The sequence below is a fragment of the Cherax quadricarinatus genome, chromosome 22 (genome assembly GCF_038502225.1).
Source record: "Cherax quadricarinatus isolate ZL_2023a chromosome 22, ASM3850222v1, whole genome shotgun sequence".
In the NCBI taxonomy this organism is placed as follows: Eukaryota; Metazoa; Arthropoda; class Malacostraca; order Decapoda; family Parastacidae; genus Cherax; species Cherax quadricarinatus.
Genome location: NC_091313.1, coordinates 2,863,321 through 2,884,885, shown reverse-complemented (window position 1 = coordinate 2,884,885; position 21,565 = coordinate 2,863,321). Strand labels below are relative to the sequence as shown.

Here is a 21,565-nt window from a genome sequence, read left to right as displayed (position 1 = left end):
TTAAACCAAGTCTAGCACATTTAAACCAAGTCTAGCACATAAAGCCTAGTACATATTTAAACCAAGCCTAGTACATATTTAAACCAAGCCTAGTACATATTTAAACCAAGCCTAGTACATATTTAAACCAAGCCTAGTACATATTTAAACCAAGCCTAGTACATAGACCAAGCTTTGTACATATTTAAACAAGCCTAGTACATCACTGCCTAATAATAGTCTAAGCATAGTATATTTGACTAAATCAAACATTCCTAACCGTACTAAGCATAGCATATCCACATTAAACCAAACTTACCCGACCATAGCAAGGTATAATACTACCCGCAGGATGTCTTACCTGGCTTACACTCTAGCACCTGTTTACTGCAAGGTGAAGAGCAGCATCACCCGCTTTGGATTAAATCCTGGTTCTTCTGTTAAACCTGAGGCGCTACGCCTGAGTTAGTAAGATTGGATGAGGTGTGTTTGGTTTAGGGTAGACTTGACTTGCATATAGTGGTGTGTAATACGAGGCTCCACATTACTATCACTGGGAGTGATAGGTGCGAGCACAGTTCCGGGAAGCCTTGTGATGCTCCAATGCAGCGGGGAATTCAATTTAGTCCATGAAACTGCCGAATTCAAGTCATCAAAGCCGAGCTTAGTGACTCCTATTCCTGCACAGTTTGAATTAGAGAATTTGTTTACATTGTAACAAGTTAAGACTGAAGTTGTGCTAATGATCTGTGCATATATCAATTTATCCCTTTAAATTTTACTGTTTTTTTCATCATGGTGAGTAGCTGGAAATGTAACTAAGAGGCGACTTATTTTATAAGCACATGTATTCCGGCTTACCTTCTCTGATATATCTTTAGTTCATATTAACGAACAGAATATGTCGCTGATCAGCGTTGACTTGCACTTTAGCGCTTTTATGACCCCCCCTTTTCTGTTAATCCCTTTTTCTGTTACGAATTTTTGTTAACCCCCTTTTAACATTTTTTCTGTTAACTCCCGTATTTGTTAACCGCTTTTCTGTATTAATTACTAAAATAAATAAGTTAGAATTTTGGGTGTAAAAAAACAAACTGTTATAAATGAAAGGTAGATGGAAATACATGGGAAGTAAAGCTATAATGAGAGTAAATGTGGAGGAATAAATGGGTATGAGTCAGAAGAATGTGAGAGACAGGTGAAGGAGTAGCTGTAATATTAAATGATCAATTATAGCTATAAAAGAGGGTGTAAGCATGGCTATATTCAAGAATGATGGGGATCAGAATAAAAGTGAAATGTGAAGTGGATTATTATAAGTGTTTAAACGCCTGAGGTGAGAGAGCGAATATTGGTTTTATTATTAAAGTCGCGTATCCTAATCGTTACATATTTATTGTATATTTAACTAATGATATAAAAAATATACATATATTCTTGCGGTGATCTTTCATAATACATTCGATATGGTAATGCATATGAGATATTAATGTAACATGCTATAGAGGTTCTTGATGGCACTACTGCGTGCCCGTAAATAACACAACAACTGAAACTGTATTAGCCAGTCAAAAATATATCCTCAATGCCGGGTGTGGAAAACGAGACGAAGACAATGATGGAGGGTTTTCCTGTACTTGTTGCAAAGGTCCTGGTGATCCTGCAGTCTGCACTCTACAAGGGATCGTTTTTGTACTCCTGAAAAACAATAAATTACCGGAATTAGATACTGGCAATGCAAATTCGTGTATATTTATTACATGACGAGGCTGGTCGTGAGAAAGTCATGGTGGCGGGTGTCACTTGGTACTTAACACCCGTGTAGTTGAGTCCTTCACTTGTAAAAGGCTTCACCTAACATTGAGTTTTATCAAGTACATCATGTACCTGATAAAGAACAATGTACGGTTAAACATACAAATAATGTACTCCACCCGGTTTTGTATTTTTCACCATCATTTGTACTGAGGCTGAGAAGTCTACTGTCTCCTCGTATTTATGCCAAAAAATTATATCATTTATTTGTGTTTATAAACATTTTGCAATTAAAAATAAATGCGGTAAATGCGGTCATAAAGCTGCAAGTATCATTGGTAAATGCTGACCAAACAAAAGCAAGATTTAGACTGCATTACTAGAAAAATAAAGGTAGGAAAGATCACTTTTAAGATAGGCATCCCTTCAAGTGAGGCTGGCGAAGGGCTCTTAATCTGAGGAATCTGAGCTACCGTATCCTTCCTCAGCTCAAACTTGATTACCTTCCATTCTCCATGGGTTGTAGCACCCTTACAGGTTTAGCACTTCCCTATAATAAAAATAGTAACAATAATAAATTATATTTTTGGTATTCCAATTATTATTTTTTACTAGAATAAACTTGGTAACTTAAGTTTGTTGACTGGCGCAAAATAACAATTTGCATAACTTGGCTGAATTTGTACAAACTTATTTAACTTATTTATTTTCTGAATCTTCGGTGTGAGATGTGACGTACCTGGGTGTACTATGGGAGGTGTTACATACCTGGGTGTACTATGGGAGATGTGACGTAGCTAGGTATACTATGGGAGGTGTGACATACCTGTATGTACTATGGGAGTTGTGACGTACCTGGATATACAATGGGAGGTATTACATACCTGGGTGCACTATGGGAGTTGTGACGTACCTGGGTGTACTATGGGAGGTGTGACGTAGCTAGGTATAGTATGGCAGGTGTGACGTACCTGGGTGTACTATGGGAGTTGTGACTTACTGGGTGTACTATGGGAGTTGTGGAGTACCTTGGTGTACTATGGGAGGTGTGACGTAGCTAGGTATACTATGGGAGGTGTGACGTACCTGGGTGCACTATGGGAGTTGTGAAGTACCTGGGTGTACTATGTGAGTTGTGACGTACCTGGGTGTACTATGGTAGGTGTTATATACCTGGGTGTACTATGGGAGATGTGACGCAGCTAGGTATATTATGGGAGGTGTGACGTACCTGTACGTATTATGGTAGGTGTTACATACCTGGATGTACTATGGGAGATGTGACGTACCTGGGTGTACTATGAGAGGTGTTACATACCTGGGTGTACTATGGAAGGTGTGACGTACCTGGGTGTAACCGACGATGACATCGGTGGTACGACAGGCAGCTAGGGTGAGGAGGGTACGGGCGTGGAGGGCAGCCTGGGCACAGGTCAGGTGGGCACCTTCGCCAGGGTAGCACGGGGTCACACGCAGGTATATGTACAGCTCGTCCGGGCATAACCCCTTGTTGCGTGTCACCTGTGGCACGTTAGGCTGAGATAGTGTATGGCTTGGCATAGGTAGGGCATGGCTTGGCATAGGTAGGGCATGTATTGGCATAGGTAGGTGTGAGAGGAGGAGGCTTTACTCCTTTTGGGGAAAGGGGAGGAATGTCGGGATATACCACTGATAGGGATGGGTAAACTCCTACAGTAGGATGGATGGGAGGGATACACTTCTACCAGGGAAGAATACACGAGCATGGTTGGCAGGCTATGTAAGGTAGTAAATATTCCCATTCTATTGTTGATAACAATAATATCTTCAGGTATAGTACAGGACAGGCCAGAAGGGTGGATAAATGCTTTGCACATACTGAGCATGTATGCAGTTCCAATACATATGGGAGATGTAACCCTAATACAGACAATAGATTCAATTACAACACATGCAATAGATGTAATTCTAGTATGCATTACGTATTTATTAAGTTGATAAATGTTATACTAGAGTGGGTAGACACGAGGGAGGTGGATATAGATTTTGTAGTGATCATGTGAGCTTTCTTATCCCTCCACCAGGGTAGAGTTGACGTGCACTCCACCAGGGTAGAGTTGACGTGCACTCCACCAGGGTAGAGTTGACGTGCACTCCACCAGGGTAGAGTTGAGGTGCACTCCACCAGGGTAGAGTTGACGTGCACTCCACCAGGGTAGAGTTGACGTGCACTCCACCAGGGTAGAGGTGACGTGCACTCCACCAGGGTAGAGGTGACGTGCACTCCACCAGGGTAGAGTTGAGGTGCACTCCACCAGGGTAGAGTTGAGGTGCACTCCACCAGGGTAGAGTTGACGTGCACTCCACCAGGGTAGAGGTGACGTGCACTCCACCAGGGTAGAGTTGACGTGCACTCCACCAGGGTAGAGTTGACGTGCACTCCACCAGGGTAGAGTTGACGTGAGGGTAGAGGTGACGTGGTGACGTGCACTCCACCAGGGTAGAGGTGACGTGCACTCCACCAGGGTAGAGGTGACGTGCACTCCACCAGGGTAGAGTTGACGTGCACTCCACCAGGGTAGAGTTGACGTGCACTCCACCAGGGTAGAGGTGACGTGCACTCCACCAGGGTAGAGGTGACGTGCACTCCACCAGGGTAGAGGTGACGTGCACTCCACCAGGGTAGAGGTGACGTGCACTCCACCAGGGTAGAGTTGACGTGCACTCCACCAGGGTAGAGTTGACGTGCACTCCACCAGGGTAGAGTTGACGTGCACTCCACCAGGGTAGAGTTGACGTGCACTCCACCAGGGTAGAGGTGACGTGCACTCCACCAGGGTAGAGTTGACGTGCACTCCACCAGGGTAGAGTTGACGTGCACTCCACCAGGGTAGAGTTGACGTGCACTCCACCAGGGTAGAGGTGACGTGCACTCCACCAGGGTAGAGGTGACGTGCACTCCACCAGGGTAGAGGTGACGTGCACTCCACCAGGGTAGAGGTGACGTGCACTCCACCAGGGTAGAGGTGACGTGCACTCCACCAGGGTAGAGTTGACGTGCACTCCACCAGGGTAGAGGTGACGTGCACTCCACCAGGGTAGAGGTGACGTGCACTCCACCAGGGTAGAGTTGACGTGCACTCCACCAGGGTAGAGTTGACGTGCACTCCATCAGGGCAGAGTTGACGTGCACTCCACCAGGGTAGAGGTGACGTGCACTCCACCAGGGTAGAGGTGACGTGCACTCTACCAGGGTAGAGGTAACGTGCACTCCACCGGGGTAGAGGTGACGTGCACTCCACCGGGGTAGAGGTGACGTGCACTCCACCAGGGTAGAGGTGACGTGCACTCCACCGGGGTAGAGGTGACGTGCACTCCACCAGGGTAGAGGTGGGTAGAGGTGACGTGCACTCCACCGTGCACTCCACCAGGGTAGAGTTGGGTAGAGGTGACGTGCACTAGAGAGCACTCCACCAGGGTGACGTGCACTCCACCGTGGGGTAGAGGTGACGTGCACTCCACCAGGGTAGAGGTGACGTGCACTCCACCAGGGTAGAGGTGACATGCACTCCACCAGGGTAGAGGTGACGTGCACTCCACCGGGGTAGAGGTGACGTGCACTCCACCAGGGTAGAGGTGACATGCACTCCACCAGGGTAGAGGTGACGTGCACTCCACCGGGGTAGAGGTGACGTGCACTCCACCAGGGTAGAGGTGACGTGCACTCCACCGGGGTAGAGGTGACGTGCACTCCACCAGGGTAGAGGTGACGTGCACTCCACCATAGTAATATGAAGGGTTTCAGGAAAACTGAAATTGAAACTTGAACCTAGAAATTAAAATGTTTGACGGTGAGTAGCTACAGTTGGATTACGTGAGTGTTAAGTTCAATATAACTAAGTTGTCTGAAAAGTAAGATTGTCAATATAATGATCATTTTCAGTAACAAAACTTTGTCTATAAAAACAGCAATGTTAACATGAAGGAGCAGCAATGCAAAACAACAATGACGATTTTAGCAATTTTTGTTTGTGGGAGGAGGGGGTAGAAATATAATGAAGACAAGATGAGGAAAAATGTGAGTGATGGTGGGAGTCTGAATAGCCAGGTTGCATTAGATATATTTAATATTTATATTTGATCTTTAAAAATTACATCAAGTTCAGGAAGCTTTTTCCCCTAACAGTATTTTTGAGGGAATTGACAGAGAAGTTTTAGAATTGACAGAGACAGAAGTTTTAGAATTTGGTTCTGAATGCCTTATTTAATGACCTTTTATTTACATGTAGTTTCTACTCAAGTTGAGTGGCACACGCGGGATATCATGTTTTGTGTCTATATATTCTGCTTCAGCTCTGTAAGAGCTTCAGGACAAGCTTTATAAGCAATTTGTATAAGGTCTTCTGTATATATGGTACGCACAGTAGTAAGTGTGAACATTCGGTATACAGAATAAGCTTAAACTGTTGAACAGCGTGGATATGTGTGGTCTGGTACCTGATTGAGTGATCAATATAACAGATTTTTGTTGAATTAAGATCAATTTTACGGGATCTGTTTTGGTACCGAAACCTGGTAGGAAAATAGATAAGAGGATGCATGAATAGATGAGAAGATGCATACTCATCTACCAGGATAGACTGATATACTCGATGGATAGACGGCATCTAAAGTCTGACGCAGAAGCCTTAGCACACCACCGGGACTGACTCAGACAAAGATTAGATGTATCTTAAAGAAGGACTAATACGAGGGCTGCACCTGTCACAGCTGAACTAGACCTATGAATACAATACTCACGGGACAATAAATGCTACTATTCAGCCTATCGCTTCTCATATTAGTACTAGCATTATGAATACAAGTGTTATTCAACCGATACCATTACCAAAACAATATCCTCTCTCACCTTTCTTACCCTACTGGTAAAAATATAAACAGGGTTTATATAATGAGTTAGGTAAATATCAGTGTATATATACAATGCGAATTTACAACAATTCCTATTTTAGGGACTGAAACTTTCTTGTGTGCAAATGAATTGCAGCTTTGATGACCCATGTGCAGTCAGCATGCCGTAAATATAGCAAAGTGACAGTAGCCAAGAAGCACATAGACTGACCATAGACTTGACCATGGGAACGAGAGAGTACTTCAGGAAAGGCCACTCGCTGTAGCTCTCAACTTTCTGGCCATCGATGTTGGCCACCAGCTCCTTGGCCAGGTTGTGGAAGTCCTTGTGGCTCTTGAAGGGAGAAGTCTTCTTGTTCTTCTGCTGGAAAAACTCCTCCAGACTCCAGGCCTGTCAGAGATACATACAGTAATGTGAAGGAGAGTGTATACACTGTGTGGGAATTAGTAAATTATTATTATTATTATTATTATTATTATTATTATTATTATTATTATTATTATTATTAAGCTCTAAATATTTTCATTCTGCTCAAGGAATGTTAAGAGGCTCGATTCTCTCTCCGTTAAGCATGAAACAAAAAAAGTTACTCTTGAAGTCAAGTGTAGTAGTAATGTGTAGTGGTAGGGAGGAGTTAAGGAGTAGTTGTATGAACTACTGGGGGGTGATAGGTGGGGTTTTGGGTGCAACTGCAGGAAGATGTGGGAGGGATTAGCGGGCGGTTGTAAGTAGCGGTAGTTGGTGACGATTAGGAGGTAGTTGTTGGGATTATGAGAAGTAGAGATAAATAACATCTGTAGGGATGGTGAGAGGTAGAGATCAGAGGCAGTTGTAGGGATTAAGGGTAGAGATTCGAGGCAGTTGTCTAACAGGTACAAATCTTAAGGAACAACTCTAATAAATACTCGTTATTTCACTAATTAATGATTTCTGAAATCCCTGCATAACCTTCACGGGCTCAGCGCTCTATCTTTTCTTGAAGAAATCAGTTAATGAGTTCAGTGGGGCTCGAACTCACGTCGCCCATGCGAACACTGCGCCTTGCACCAGTGAATCATTCAGAGCCACGCATTAATTATAACCATAATTTTTTAAAGGGGTGGACCGGTAAGCCAGTGGAAGGTCTCGGTCAGATGACCAAAAGCTCCAGCGGCGGATCATCATATGACTAAGACCCGAATCAGGAAACACGTGTTCTGTTTCCTGACAAATCTTACGTAGGAGTCAGGCGAGCTAAGCAGAGTGTGTGCGTGAGGTGACAACTCTGCTGGCATATGTCACTGTTCTGTACAACCACTAAGTATTTTATAATTTAGATGGAAATTAGTAGAGATTTTATATTTTAAAACGAATGTTCACTGGTGAATGACAAAAATTTCATCATGTTGGCAATAACTGTCACTACTACAACTACGAGAGAGAGAGAGAGAGAGAGAGAGAGTTGATCAAATGAAAATGCTGGCACACAGATGGCTCCAACTTCATCCTGTTCCCTACTTGTATGTCTCATAACAATAAAAATGCTTTCAAATGAGCTGATGTATGTAACAGCTCTTAGCTTGCCAATAAAGTTAGGAATCCTTAACCTGTAAATAGCTTGTCAATAAAGCTAGGGATCCTTAACCTTGTCAAACCCTGTGTAAAAAAAAAAGAAAAAGAGAGAGAGAGAGAGATAATATTGAGAAGATCCTGTTCTTCTCTTTGTACCAAGGGCACATCACCTGATTCCTCCAAGCATTAGATGCGAAGTAGACTGGCGTAGCTAAGCCGTAGTTGGGCCAGTCGACGACTTTCTTTTTGAGTGAGGGCAGCTTGGAGGCGGTAGTGTTGGTGAGTGCCTGGTGGGGCAGGGGCCACATGGGCAGCCCATGGGAGTACCAGTGGTACTTGGTAGTCGCCAGGGCCTCAACCTCGTTCACCACCCAGTAGGGATCTGCAAGCACGTCCTGTGAAGCAAAGAGATATCTATAGCGGTGAGTGGCATATACACTTAGTTTTGAGAGTAGGGATGATAGGGTCTACGAGGCCAGGACTAGTGTGATCGTTCGGGAGTAAATGAGAGGAGGCTTCGAAGAACCCAGCAGACTCGACCCCTTAATGTGAGTTGTGCACACAAAGATACACACACACACACACACACACACACACACACACACACACACACACACACACACACACACACACACACACACACACACACACACACACACACACACACACACACAGGCGCCTGTGACAAGCGGGGTTCCACAGGGGTCAGTCTTAGGACCTGTGCTGTTTTTGGTATATGTGAATGACAACGGAAGGGATAGACTCAGAAGTGTCCGTGTTTGCAGATGATGTGAAGTTAATGAGAAGAATCAAACCGGACGAGGATCAGGCAGGACTACAAAGAGACCTGGACAGGCTACAAGCCTGGTCCAGCAACTGGCTCCTTGAGTTTAACCCTGCCAAATGCAAAGTCATGAAGATTAGGGAAGGGCAAAGAAGACCGCAGACACAATATAGTCTAGATGGCCAAAGACTGCAAACCTCACTCAAGGAAAAAGATCTGGGGGTGAGTATAGCACCGAGCACATCTCCTGAGGCGCATATCAGTCAGATAACTGCTGCAGCATACGGGCGTCTGGCAAACCTACGGATAGTGTTCCGATACCTCAGTAAGGAATCGTTCAAGACTCTGTATACCATTTACGTCAGGCCCATACTGGAGTATGCAGTACCAGTTTGGAATCCACACCTGGTCAAGCATGTCAAGAAATTAGAGAAAGTGCAAAGGTTTGCAACAAGACTAGTCCTAGAGCTAAAGGGATTGTCCTACGAAGAAAGGTTGAGGGAAATCGGCTTGACGACACTGGAGGACAGGAGGGTCAGGGGAGACATGATAACGACATATAAAATACTGCGCGGAATAGACAAGGTGGACAAAGATGGGATGTTCCAGAGATGGGACACAGAAACAAGAGGTCACAATTGGAAATTGAAGACTCAGATGAATGAAAGGGATGTTAGGAAGTATTTCTTCAGTTATAGAGTAGTCAGGCCGTGGAATAGCCTAGAAAGTGACGTAGTGGAGGCAGGAACCATACATACTTTTAAGACGAGGTTTGATAAGGCTCATGGAGCAGGGAGACAGAGGACCTAGTACCAATCAGTGAAGAGGCGGGGCCAGGAGCTATGAATCGACCCCTGCAATCACAAATAGGTGAATACACACACACACACACGCACACACACACACACACACACACACACACACACACACACACACACACACACACACACACACACACACACACACACACACACACGGCCCAGTGACAGTATGAAAATGACATAGCATCGAAAATCAAGACTGACCCGAAACTGTTGTATAGCCACATCAGGAGGAAGACAACAGTCAAAGACCAGGTGATCAGATTGAGGACAGAAGGTGGAGAACTCACAAGAAATGATCAGGAGGTATGTGAGGAGCTAAACAAGATTTAAGGAAGTTTTTATAGTAGAGACAGGAAGGGCTGTGGGAAGACAGTACTGAAGGGAACATCAAGAGGGAATATACCATCAAGTGTTGGATGACATACGAACAACTGAGGAGGAGGTACAGAAGCTGCTAAGTGACCTTGATACCTCAAAGGCGATGGGACCGGACAACATCTCCCCATGGGTCCTAAGAGAAGGAGCAGAAATGTTGTGCGTGCCCCTAACCACAATCTTCAACACATCCCTTGAAACTGGGCAACTACCTGAGAAATGGAAGACAGCAAATGTAGTCCCCATATTTAAGAAAGGAAACAGAAATGAGGCACTAAACTACAGACCTGTCTCTGACATGTATTGTGTGCAAAGTCATGGAGAAGATTATCAGAAGGAGAGTGGTGGAACACCTGGAACGGAACAAGATTATAAATGAAAACCAGCATGGGTTCATGGAAGGCAAATCCTGTGTCACAAACCTCCTGGAGTTTTATGACAAGGTAACAGAAGTAAGACACGAGAGAGAGGGGTGGGTTGATTGCGTTTTCCTAGACTGCAGGAAGGCCTTTGACACAGTTCCCCACAAGAGATTAGTGCAGAAGCTGGAGGATCAGGCGCATATAACAGGGAGGGCACTGCAATGGATCAGGGAATACCTGACAGGGAGGCAGCAACGAGTCATGGTACGTGAAGAGGTATCACAGTGGGCACCTGTGACGAGCGGGGTCTCACAGGGTCAGTTCTAGGACCAGTGCTATTTTTGATAAATGCGAACGACATGATGGAAGGAATAGACTCTAAAGTGTCCCTATTCGCAGATGATGTGAAGTTGATGAGAAGAATTAAATCGGGTGAGGATGAGGCAGGACTGCAAAGAGACCTGGACAGGCTGGACATGTGGTCCAGAAACTGGCTTCTCGAATTCAACCCTGCCAAATGCAAAGTCATGAAGATTGGGGAGGGGCAAAGAAGACCGCAGACAGAGTATAGGCTAGGTGGACAAAGACTACAGACCTCACTCAGGGAGAAAGACCTTGGGGTGACCATAACACCGAGCACTTCACCGGAGGCACACATCAATCAAATAACTGCTGCAGCATATGGGCGCCTGGCAAACCTGAGAATAGCGTTCCGATACCTTAATAAGGAATCGTTCAAGACACTGTGCACTGTGTATGTTAGGCCCATACTGGAGTATGCAGCACCAGTCTGGAACCCACACCTGGTCAAGCACGTCAAGAAGTTAGAGAAAGTACAAAGGTTTGCAACAAGGCTAGTCCCAGAGCTCAGGGGAATGTCGTACGAGGAAAGGTTGAGGGAAATCGGACTGACGACAATGGAGGACAGAAGGGTCAGGGGAGACATGATAACGACATACAAGATACTGCGGGGAATAGACAAGGTGGACAGAGACAGGATGTTTCAGAGAGGGGACACAGAAACAAGGGGTCACAACTGGAAGCTGAAGACTCAGACGAGTCACAGGGACGTTAGGAAGTATTTCTTCAGTCATAGAGTCGTCAGGAAGTGGAATAGCCTAGCAAGTGAAGTAGTGGAGGCAGGAACCATACATAGTTTTAAGAAGAGGTATGACAAAACTCAGGAAGCAGAGAGGGAGAGGACCTAGTAGCGATCAGTGAAGAGGCGGGGCCAGGAGCTGAGTCTCGACCCCTGCAACCATAATTAGGTGAGTACAGTTAGGTGAGCACACACACACACACACACACACACACACACACACACACACACACACACACACACACACACACACACACACACACACACACACACACACACACACACACACACACACACACACACACACACACACACACACACACACACACACACACATACACACACATACACACATATATACACACACACACACAAACACACACACACACATACACACACATACACACACACACACATACGCACACACACACACACACACACACACACACACACACACACACACACACACACACACACACACACACACACAAGTGATATTTGGAGACCATATAAATATAAAAGATGAATTAGAACAAAGTTAAATCAATCAAGGCAGAGTAAACACGAACGATGGACACTGAGAGGAGAGATGGAGCCGGTGTACGTGGCTACTGCCAAGCAAAATGCTTAAAGGATTTCAGTAGTAAAGTGCACATGACAGGATGTAAATGAATAGAAAAATGTAATAAGAATAAGAAAAAGGCAGCCAGACTCACCCACGTCAAGCATGACGAACACTTGTTAAAATAATGATTCAAAGACTTAAGTGAACACGAACACTTCAATGATATGTCACTTAGGATAGATCTTTGAAAGAGAGAAACAATATCTAAAATATATTGCAAATGACAATGAAAGACTACAATTTGCAGGAAATAAAATTCAAAGTGCTCAGTATAAAAAAAAAAAAATTGGATGAAATTTACAACAAATGGAAAAAAAAATGTGAGTGCGTACAAGCCAGCATTTAAAAATCACTTCATCATCGACGATGACAGTAAAATCATCGAACTGAAGGAAGTAATGTGAAAGATACTAGATATAAAGTGCCAGAATGTTTACACGAAAGGTCACTTAAGATGTAGTGGATTCAGGTCCCCAGAAAGTCACAGAAAACTGGATCTTACTGAAATAAAGTAGTAAAAAGGCTATTAATATACATTGACAAGAAAAGTAGTGGAACCAGACGAGTTATCATCAAAGGTTTAGAGAAACAGCAGAATTAAGCTAGTCGCTCTGGAGCTTTTTCAGGCTTTCATTAGAGAAAGTTAAATTAATGGATGAATTTAACATGACTGTTCTCAGACAGCCCAAGATTGTAATCCACTCCCTCCTTAAAGGTATATATGCTTTTGCTAATTCATCAACTCTATTATGCATGTTAAGTTCAATTTGAAATGGGGTCCACATAAGGTGTAATCTGACTCCACTGTCAACAGTCCTACCATACCTGTATTTAGCTTCTGACATAAGCACGCAACAACTGAGTTAGGAGAATAACGAAAATAACTTCAACTGAACTTCAATGATTTAAGATTGAGGGAGACTGACACCAGTCAGTCTATCATCATTCTATCATGCAGGAGGAGCTACATGTTTATGGTACATCCAACAAAATAAGCAGACTCTTGGATGTCACTACCGTCAGGCTCCAGTTGGGTTAAAAGTATCTCTGGGAGGCTGCATGAGGCTGATGTAGACATAACTAAATGTAAACTTTGACAGATGACAGTTGTCACACCTTGCGTCATTATGTACTGGAATACGATAAAATTAATGAATTCAGAGACAACGCACTCAGAAATATTCAAGAAATGTTGAAGTATTTTATCCACAGTGGTATACTACAAACCATTCTGGAAGAATACCCCGACTTTGCCTATTGTAAATAAGCCATACATACTTAAAATAGTTTAAATTCAAGCATACCTTGTTAGAATATAAGGTAATACTTTTGTGATTTAATTCATATCTGCATAAATAACATTACATGTGTAATCAAATGTAAACATGTAAATAGTTCATTACCACTGTAGCTTGTTTAGCTATCATTGGTCCATACCCTGGCCAATTATGTGCCTCTCTAAACTTTTGACTTCCTCTCGCAGGATGGGTATGGAGTGCATAATAAAGATATTACACTAACTGATGGATTAATCGAAAATAGCATTCATTCAAAACAGCAAACTCTGTGTTAACATTAAAATAGGCCACAGCAAAGTGTCTTCAAATTCACAAGCGATATTGGAAAAACTCTGGCAAGTCACAGAGAAAAAGTAGATAAAAATCCTGTTATCTAACTATCAGATCAGCACTATCTTGTAATGTTGTATTTTTCTTTGTATTTCCTGCACTTACTTGATTATCACCTGGATTTTATAATCAACCGTGGCGTCAAACACCAGTAAGTATGTAAATAAAACACAAATACAATATTGTGAGTCCAACAGGAGGGACAAGATCAGGAATAGAAACCGGGATGACCATAGTCTGGAGGGAGATGTCAGGAGCGGAGGGCACTTGATCCACGTGAAAGATGGACTAACATTAATTTAGCCCAGACACCAGACACACGAAAACTGACGAAAACTGGATGACGATATTTGACGTGGCAATCAGAGCTGAGTTCAGACAATGTCGCCTGCAGCCAAGAGATGTGTGGTCATTTGCTTCTTCTTAAGAGCTTATAGTATTACTAGCTCCGCGTTCCTTGAGGAGTGTTACTACATTCCTCAGGTGTTCACCTGGCCTCAGTTTCCCTTCTATTTTTATCAACGTTTGCATAATTAAGCATCCTTAACACTGCCAGAGGCGATCACTAACCTGAGAGATACATCGTGCTTCCACGTGGCAGTATTGCTAGCAATGTCTCCTGTTCTCCATTCAAGAATAAACTGAATGTAGCTACTATCACCTGTGCAGCCATCAAGGAACTTCTGAGGAAGAAATCCACTAAACTTATCAAGTTTAATACAGGTGTTTATCATTCCGTGTGGTGGATACGACAGTCTACGTGGGTGAAACGTCGAGGAAACCTGAACAGTGAAAGTGGACAAGTATGTATGCACGAGTGATAACAGTGCCTGCATTATACACGGAGATTCCCTTGGACACTTCATGAAGAAGAATGACAGAAGCAGCAGTATATCGAGTTGGCATTAATTTCCACGTCAAATGGAGTCAACTAGAAGACAGACAGTTTTAACTCATCCAGTGTCTTGGCTAAATTACCCCATCAAAACGCACCTATCAGGTGACCTCAGTTTGTTCCTGACCTCTCTCTCCAGGCTATGACTATCCAAGCGCTCTGCGCCTGTCCTCCCCGCTTATACACACACTGTTTTTCTCAGTCAGTGTGCTGAACTGACAAAGTTTCCAGTTTCCAGTGAGCAAAACGTTTCCAGAAATAAATGTCCTAGTGCAATACTTGTATCTTCGTTACATTCATGTATTTTACTTTGTGCCGTGTGTACAAACCTGAGTACCACATGTTTCTACCTCTGTTTCATCTTTTGTTACCTGTATCCACATGACAGAAACTTGTGCTGGTGTCTACTACCTGTAGTACCCGAGTTCTACCTGTTTCTTTTTTAAATATGAGTATCCCGTTTCCACCTGAAAACCATGTCTACCCACCTGAGTACACTCTTTCTGACCTTCCTTCTGGTCCCGTCTCCACTTTCTCGCTTAGGAATGACTATAATGGTCCAGGATGGACCGAAGCTGTTTAAGGTTTCCTGTTCTAAGTGTGGGTCATTTATGAATTGTTCCAACCACGGTATTACGACTTTTGTTCTTTACCTGAGTCACCAGGTGTACCCAATTGTAGTACATCTGAGTCACCATTGTACTCACCTGTGCTTCACCTGAGTACCACCTGGCTTGGTTGTCGAAGCCGTCACGCTGGATCAGGAAGACAGCGAACTGTTTGAGTTTGTTGTTGAGTTCGACGTGAGGTGCCGCCTTGACGCACATAGCCTGCAGTACTGACTCCCGCACCGCGCTGCGCCGTGATGGGTCAGCGAACCTGGAAATGGGGAGGGAGTGTGTGATAATAGGTGGAGGAGGGAATAGTGAGAATAGAATGGGTGTTTATGGGGAGTGGAGGAGGGGCTAGCAGTAGGAGGATTTTCTTTCAGAAATGAACAGGGAACATCAGAATTGGGAAGCCTTTAAAGAAAGGAGGAGTCTTGATGCTGGCAAAGGGATCTTGATCCAAGGATGTGGAAAAAATCTCCAACCTCCAGGGGGATGGACGTCCCCTGGGGACATGGAGGCCCCATGGGGACAGTGACATCCATTGGGGCAGCGACCCATCGAGGGAGATAAGACCCGTCTCACTACTCCTACACTGTGAGTGAAAGGAGTCATGACCTTTGCACTAGTAGAGATCAATTAGCGCATTCCAAAATGCCCATTCATCTTAACACGTGTATCTGATCCAGCAAAATCAAACACTCTCTAATGGGAATACAGTTTCATAGATGATAACACGAGACACCATCTGCACAACAGAAGTTACGCTCTACGAGAGTGTAACTGAGCAGGCATTCGTCTGAGAAAATGGCGATTTCCCAAGGCCGGGAAAAATTCGAAAATATATGCCTGGGTACTCTAGAAACACCCAGGGTCTTAACCTACAGCCAGCATTGTAGACTCAAGGAGTCCTCTCCCTCTCTGATTCAAGTGAGTTGAGAGAGCTGGCATTAATGTGTGTAGATCCTAGGTCAGCAGATATCCGTCCATAAAAGAGGGGGAGAGGTAGCAACAGTTGAGTTGAGTTGATTCATGATTCGAGATTGCAATTCGACGAATGAACGCATGTCGAGAAGGCTGGGTGACGATGTAGCGGGTGCCGCTCTACCCGTTCACCCGACCCGATGTAGAAACATTTGTGGCCAGTTACGTGTGCGTATTTCTCGTGCCGTGCATCGACGATCTCCAGAAAAAAATTAGACATTCTTCCTGTCGTGAACAGATAGGGATATGTCAACGAGTGTAGCAAGTACCACGGGAGTACTATTCCCATGTAGTTCACTCGTGTTAGCGTCATGCGACGTGTACCAAGCAGACGGCGAAGTCGAGTTGTCCAGCATTATTTCTTCAATCAAGCCAACAATTTCGGTGTCAGAGACATCAAGACGTCACAGCTCCCGTTACAATGAGCCAGGTAAGTTCCATTTTACTTACATCTGCCTATTTAGTATTGCAGTACCTAGGGTCGATGTCAAGTGAATAGGACTAAACATTTCGAGGTCGTGATGAGCCGGCGATTGCCCAAACCCAGGTAAGGGCAGCCCACGACTTACAAGTGATATAACTGACATATTGGAGTTATATATCTACAGGGAATGTATTAACCCTATTTGTAATCACCTTCCACATACTCCTGGTGAGTCTGTAGACGGCGAATTACGGAGGCGAAACACTTGGGGAAGGCTGCAAGTAGTTTCGAGCTGTCATCAACAAGATGAGTATTAATTCACTTAGTGGTTCCTTTATTATAATAATTTTAAATACTCATCTTATCCAAAATCCCACACAAAGGATATGGAGTTCCCTTACCTTTCCTTACATCAAATCTGATTACCCCCATTACCCAGGCGCTTGTGACTTCTACACTGTAGTGGTTCCAACAACAACAACAACAACAATAACAACAACAATAATAATAATAATAATAATAATAATAATAATAATAATAATAATAATAATAATAATAATAGACGAGAACTTCAGCAGGCTCTCACTCTACTTAACCAGTTTTTAAAGCTGTTTAAAGTATTATCTTCTGTGACACTACATAGCAGTTTATTCCATTAATGAACAACTACAGTACCACACCGTTACCTCCCCCATATCCTTATTAACTCTTAGTTTATTCAACTTCAGTTCATTGTTTCAAGTTTGTTCTTGGTTCTAAACAATCAGCACTCTATTTATATTCGTCTTCCACTCCATATCTTCCCCATATCTACGTCTTTTGAGAGCGCAATCAGCCATAGACAACATTATCACAGAATATAAGAATTGCTTCTTGAATCATTCGGGGCTACAATATCCTTGGACCTCTTTAGAGTAAACATGGTTACTTCGCATGTCCCAGGCGCTGTATAATGTTTACGAGTCATGAATATAATAACGCGTAATACAGGAATCGTGCCTCAGTGCTACACTTCAATTTGCATACACAAGAGAACGTACACGCTCCCCAGCACCGCCCCTCAGCAATAATTTAATAGAAAACTTGATCCGGCACACTGTGCGGCGACAGCCGCTACACTGATCTGTATGGCACCTTGGTATCAGAAAAAGTGTTGTACTATAATGTCGTGTGTGTAAAAAGACGCATGCGCATACCTTAGGCAACTTTAATGAGGATATGTTCGGCCCTACAGGAGAAGTCACGTCCCCTCCTACTCTGGATCAAGAATCCAACCCAAAATTTACGCCTACTCATCCATTTAATAATCAAACAACACCCACCCACCCAAAATGTCCCGCTGCGTAACCATCCGCCGCCTTTCAACCACTCCGTCTACTCGCCTACATGCACACAAGCACCTATCTATCCCCACATCCGCACCTCACTCACAAACTCCGTGTGCTTTCCACCACAAGTACGATGTTATTAGAACACTTACTTGATATCCTTGCAGTCTGTGGCTGGGTTGAGAGGTTTGGTGGGTTGGTTGGGAATCTGGACGAAGCACCATCCTTCCTTCACCACCGCCAGTACTCCCACCACCAACACCGTCCACTTCACCAAAGATTTCTCCATGACTGTGGAAGTATATGCATTAGAAAGACTAATTTGCAACATTAAGAAACGTTTATTATAATACGTTTTGTTCACCAGTGGCATTATCAGTCCAGTATTTCGCTCACCAAGGGCATTTTCAATCGAATGTTTCGCTCACTAAAGCTTTATCAGTCCAATATGAGATGGAGGGAGCTATACTTTAGGTGATGGAAGTATATTGAGGGGATATTGAGGCTGGGTGAAGAATGAGCGTGAAACGGCTAGATTAAGATTAGGACTCAAGGATAGGTAATGAGAAGGATAAGTCTCACGTTAAGGCTCGGGATTAGCGGTGTTTTAAATTTTCTATTTCATTTCATTATTATTTATCAGAGTTAGGGGAAACTAAAATATTTTTTTTCCAAGTCCGTGCACTCCACTATTCACTTAGGTAAGTCATCCAAGAAATATCTTCTCTATGAAACATGACAGAACAGTTGTGTGAGTCTCTAGTACGTAACTCAAGGCTTACAATTTCTGCGATCATAAAATTACTTAAAATAAAGTTCCACCGTTTAAGAATCACCGAAGTCCGTAATAAATGTCAACAACATACAAAGAAGAATCATATTGGTGACCATGTCGATCACACACCTTGTTAATGTTAGTATTGGAAAACAATCTTGACTGCCCCTGTGGAATACTGTGTGACATTGATCTTACTGTGTTATCCTAGGCTGATATACTATAGTGTGTGATGCGCTATATAGGTGTGCCCGTAACACCTGCGTGTCCCTAAGAACATTGTACAAATTGTGAAATTGTTTCTAAAGCCGATATAAAAACTTATTGCTGTAACATGCTTGGATATAAGGTGCAGTTCTCGAGAAATTTGGGATTGTATTATGGAATACTAGGTAGCCTGGTGGCCAAAGCTCTCGCGTCACACGGTGAGGGGTCCGGGTTTGATTCCCAGCAAGGGTAGAAACGTTGGGCTTGTTTCCTTACACCGGTTATCCATGTTCACCCATCAGTAAACTGGGTACCTGGATGTCAGTCGACTGGTGTGGGTCGTATCCTGGGACAAAATTGACCTAATTTGGACCAAATGTTCTGCATAACAAGGGACTTTCTATATAGTAGTATATCATTGATGTCAGCTAGGACTGTATACCTTGTACATGTACTTGTAGAAATAGATATATTACAAAATAACAAAAAAAGGCACAATACCGTGGCTGGAACGATACACAAATAACCCGCACATAAAAGAGAGAAGCTTACGACGACGTTTCGGTCCGACTTGGATATATTGGATATATTACTATTATTATATTAAAAAAGTTTCTCGTTTTAAAGTAAAAAATATCGAGAATTGTACTTATTAAAACGTACATTTTGCTCAAAGAGTTTTTGGAATTGTATATACAAAGCCAAAGCAACTGCACGTTATTGATATGCAAGAAAAACTTACAGTTAGTGGAGGTGATGTGCTCTTACCGGGTGACTGTTGTGTAGTGTGTCCTCACCCAGTGTCTTGCTGCTGTAGAGGTGTTAAGTGTGGTGGTGGTGGTGGTGGTGGTGGTGGTGGTGGTGGTGGTGGTGGTGGTGGTGGTGGTGGTGGTGGTGGTGTAGGTGGTGTAGGTGGTAGAGGAGGAGCGGCGTAGCTGCACCACACTCAGCAGGTGCCACTGGTAAGATGATAACTCCACTGGTAAAATGATAACATCACCGATGTCACACATCGTCTTTCCCTCTTCTTCTCTCGTCACACTTGCTGTCAATACCAGCATCTCTTCATTGAATCTATTTCTAACTTTCTTAAGACGTCTTGTTTAGTATTTATTTCTTAACAACGCAAATCCAAATAAGTTTTACTGCATAAAGGATTATGTTCTTCTTCCAACCTAAACGGTGGATAATTTTAACAAAGAGGATCACAGTAAATTAATTGATTCGCCAGGATGGTGAGTCTAGCAAGTGTTTCATGGGACTTGGCAGACGATGCACCATCCCCCCAATGAAAAGCAGGGGTGTCACTAGCACGTTAAGAGACCATACAATAAGTGTCAGGGGCCCGAGACTGTTCAACTGCCTCCCAGCACACATAAGGGGGATTACCAACAGACCCCTGGCAGTCTTCAAGCTGGCACTGGACAAGCACCTAAAGTCAGTTCCTGATCAGCCGGGCTGTGGCTCGTACGTTGGTTTGCGTGCAGCCAGCAGCAACAGCCTGGTGGATCAGGCGCTGATCCACCAGGAGGCCTGGTCACAGACCGGGCCGCGGGGGCGTTGACCCCCGAAACTCTCTCCAGGTAAACTCCAGGTAAACATGTACCAATTGTTTGTACTTCTCTAGAAGTTTCTTCGTTTGTGGGGCGGAAAGTGGGAGAACAGCTTCTAATTCTTTCACTAGCATCAAAACACGCCTCTTGTAAGATGCTGGGGGAAGCTACGGTTAATGAAGACACTTCCGGCCTTGTTAAGCTTGGTCACACCTAGTTTGGAATCCTTGAGTAACAAGCCTGCGAATACTTACTGTGTGCGGTCACTTTTGAATCAAGGTTATACTGTGGGAACTAAAGCTAGTTATGTTTCCCTGTCATATTTCATCACACATGACAGGTTTCGTACATAGGATAGTGAAGTCAGCTTGAGCTGGGAAATTTCAGTAGGTGGATGAGGATATTGTCAACATTCCGGTATGGATTAAGTAGGAATGGAGTTACTATTGCCACCTCTCAAGCAACCTATCTCGCACACAGGGAGAAGGTAGCTTATGGGAATGTCTTTATTACAGAGATACTGAAACACACACACACACACACACACACACACACACACACACACACACACACACACACACACACACACACACACACACACACACACACACACACATACACACACACATTGCGTGCCACTTACCACAATCTTCAACACATCCCTGGAAACTGGGCAACTACCTGAGGTATGGAAGACGGCAAATGTAGTTCCCATTTTTAAAAAAGGAGACAGAAAAGAGGCACTAAACTATAGACCTGTGTCATTGACGTGTATAGTATGCAAAATTATGGAGAAGATTATCAGGAGGAGAGTGGTGGAGCACCTGGAACGGAACAGGAGTATAAATGCCAACCAGCACGGATTCACGGAAGGCAAATCCTGTGTCACAAACCTTCTGGAGTTTTATGATAAAATAA

At 43.8% G+C, this 21,565-nt stretch overlaps 1 protein-coding gene across 2 annotated transcripts; it reads right to left on the bottom strand.

Annotated features, from left to right (window-relative positions):
- Positions 1-1,316: 1,316 nt before the first annotated feature.
- LOC128689599 (uncharacterized) lies at positions 1,317-19,962 on the bottom strand. Of its 2 annotated transcripts, none has more exons than XM_070087453.1 (7): positions 19,863-19,962; positions 18,265-18,403; positions 15,476-15,647; positions 8,347-8,571; positions 6,836-7,015; positions 3,082-3,255; positions 1,317-1,677 (listed from the first exon to the last, which is right to left on the bottom strand). In XM_070087453.1, exons 2-7 carry the CDS (start codon positions 18,399-18,401, stop codon positions 1,654-1,656), a joined length of 912 nt encoding a protein of 303 aa, XP_069943554.1. In that variant the 5' UTR covers positions 18,402-18,403; positions 19,863-19,962; the 3' UTR covers positions 1,317-1,653. The 2 variants fall into 2 exon arrangements, with proteins under 2 accessions (XP_069943554.1, XP_069943553.1); XM_070087452.1 differs by having other exon boundaries at positions 19,837-19,907.
- Between the last annotated feature and the right edge of the window lie 1,603 nt (positions 19,963-21,565).

Coding starts and splice junctions, on each gene's coding strand:
- LOC128689599 (XM_070087453.1), bottom strand. CDS start 18,401: ATGGAGAAATCTTTGGTGAAGTGGACGGTGTTGGTGGTGGGAGTACTG. Junction 8,572..15,475: donor GGTACTCAGGTGAAGCACAG/GTGAGTACAATG, acceptor TTTGCTTCACAG/GACGTGCTTGCAGATCCCTA. Junction 1,678..3,081: donor TCATCGTCGGTTACACCCAG/GTACGTCACACC, acceptor ATTGTTTTTCAG/GAGTACAAAAACGATCCCTT.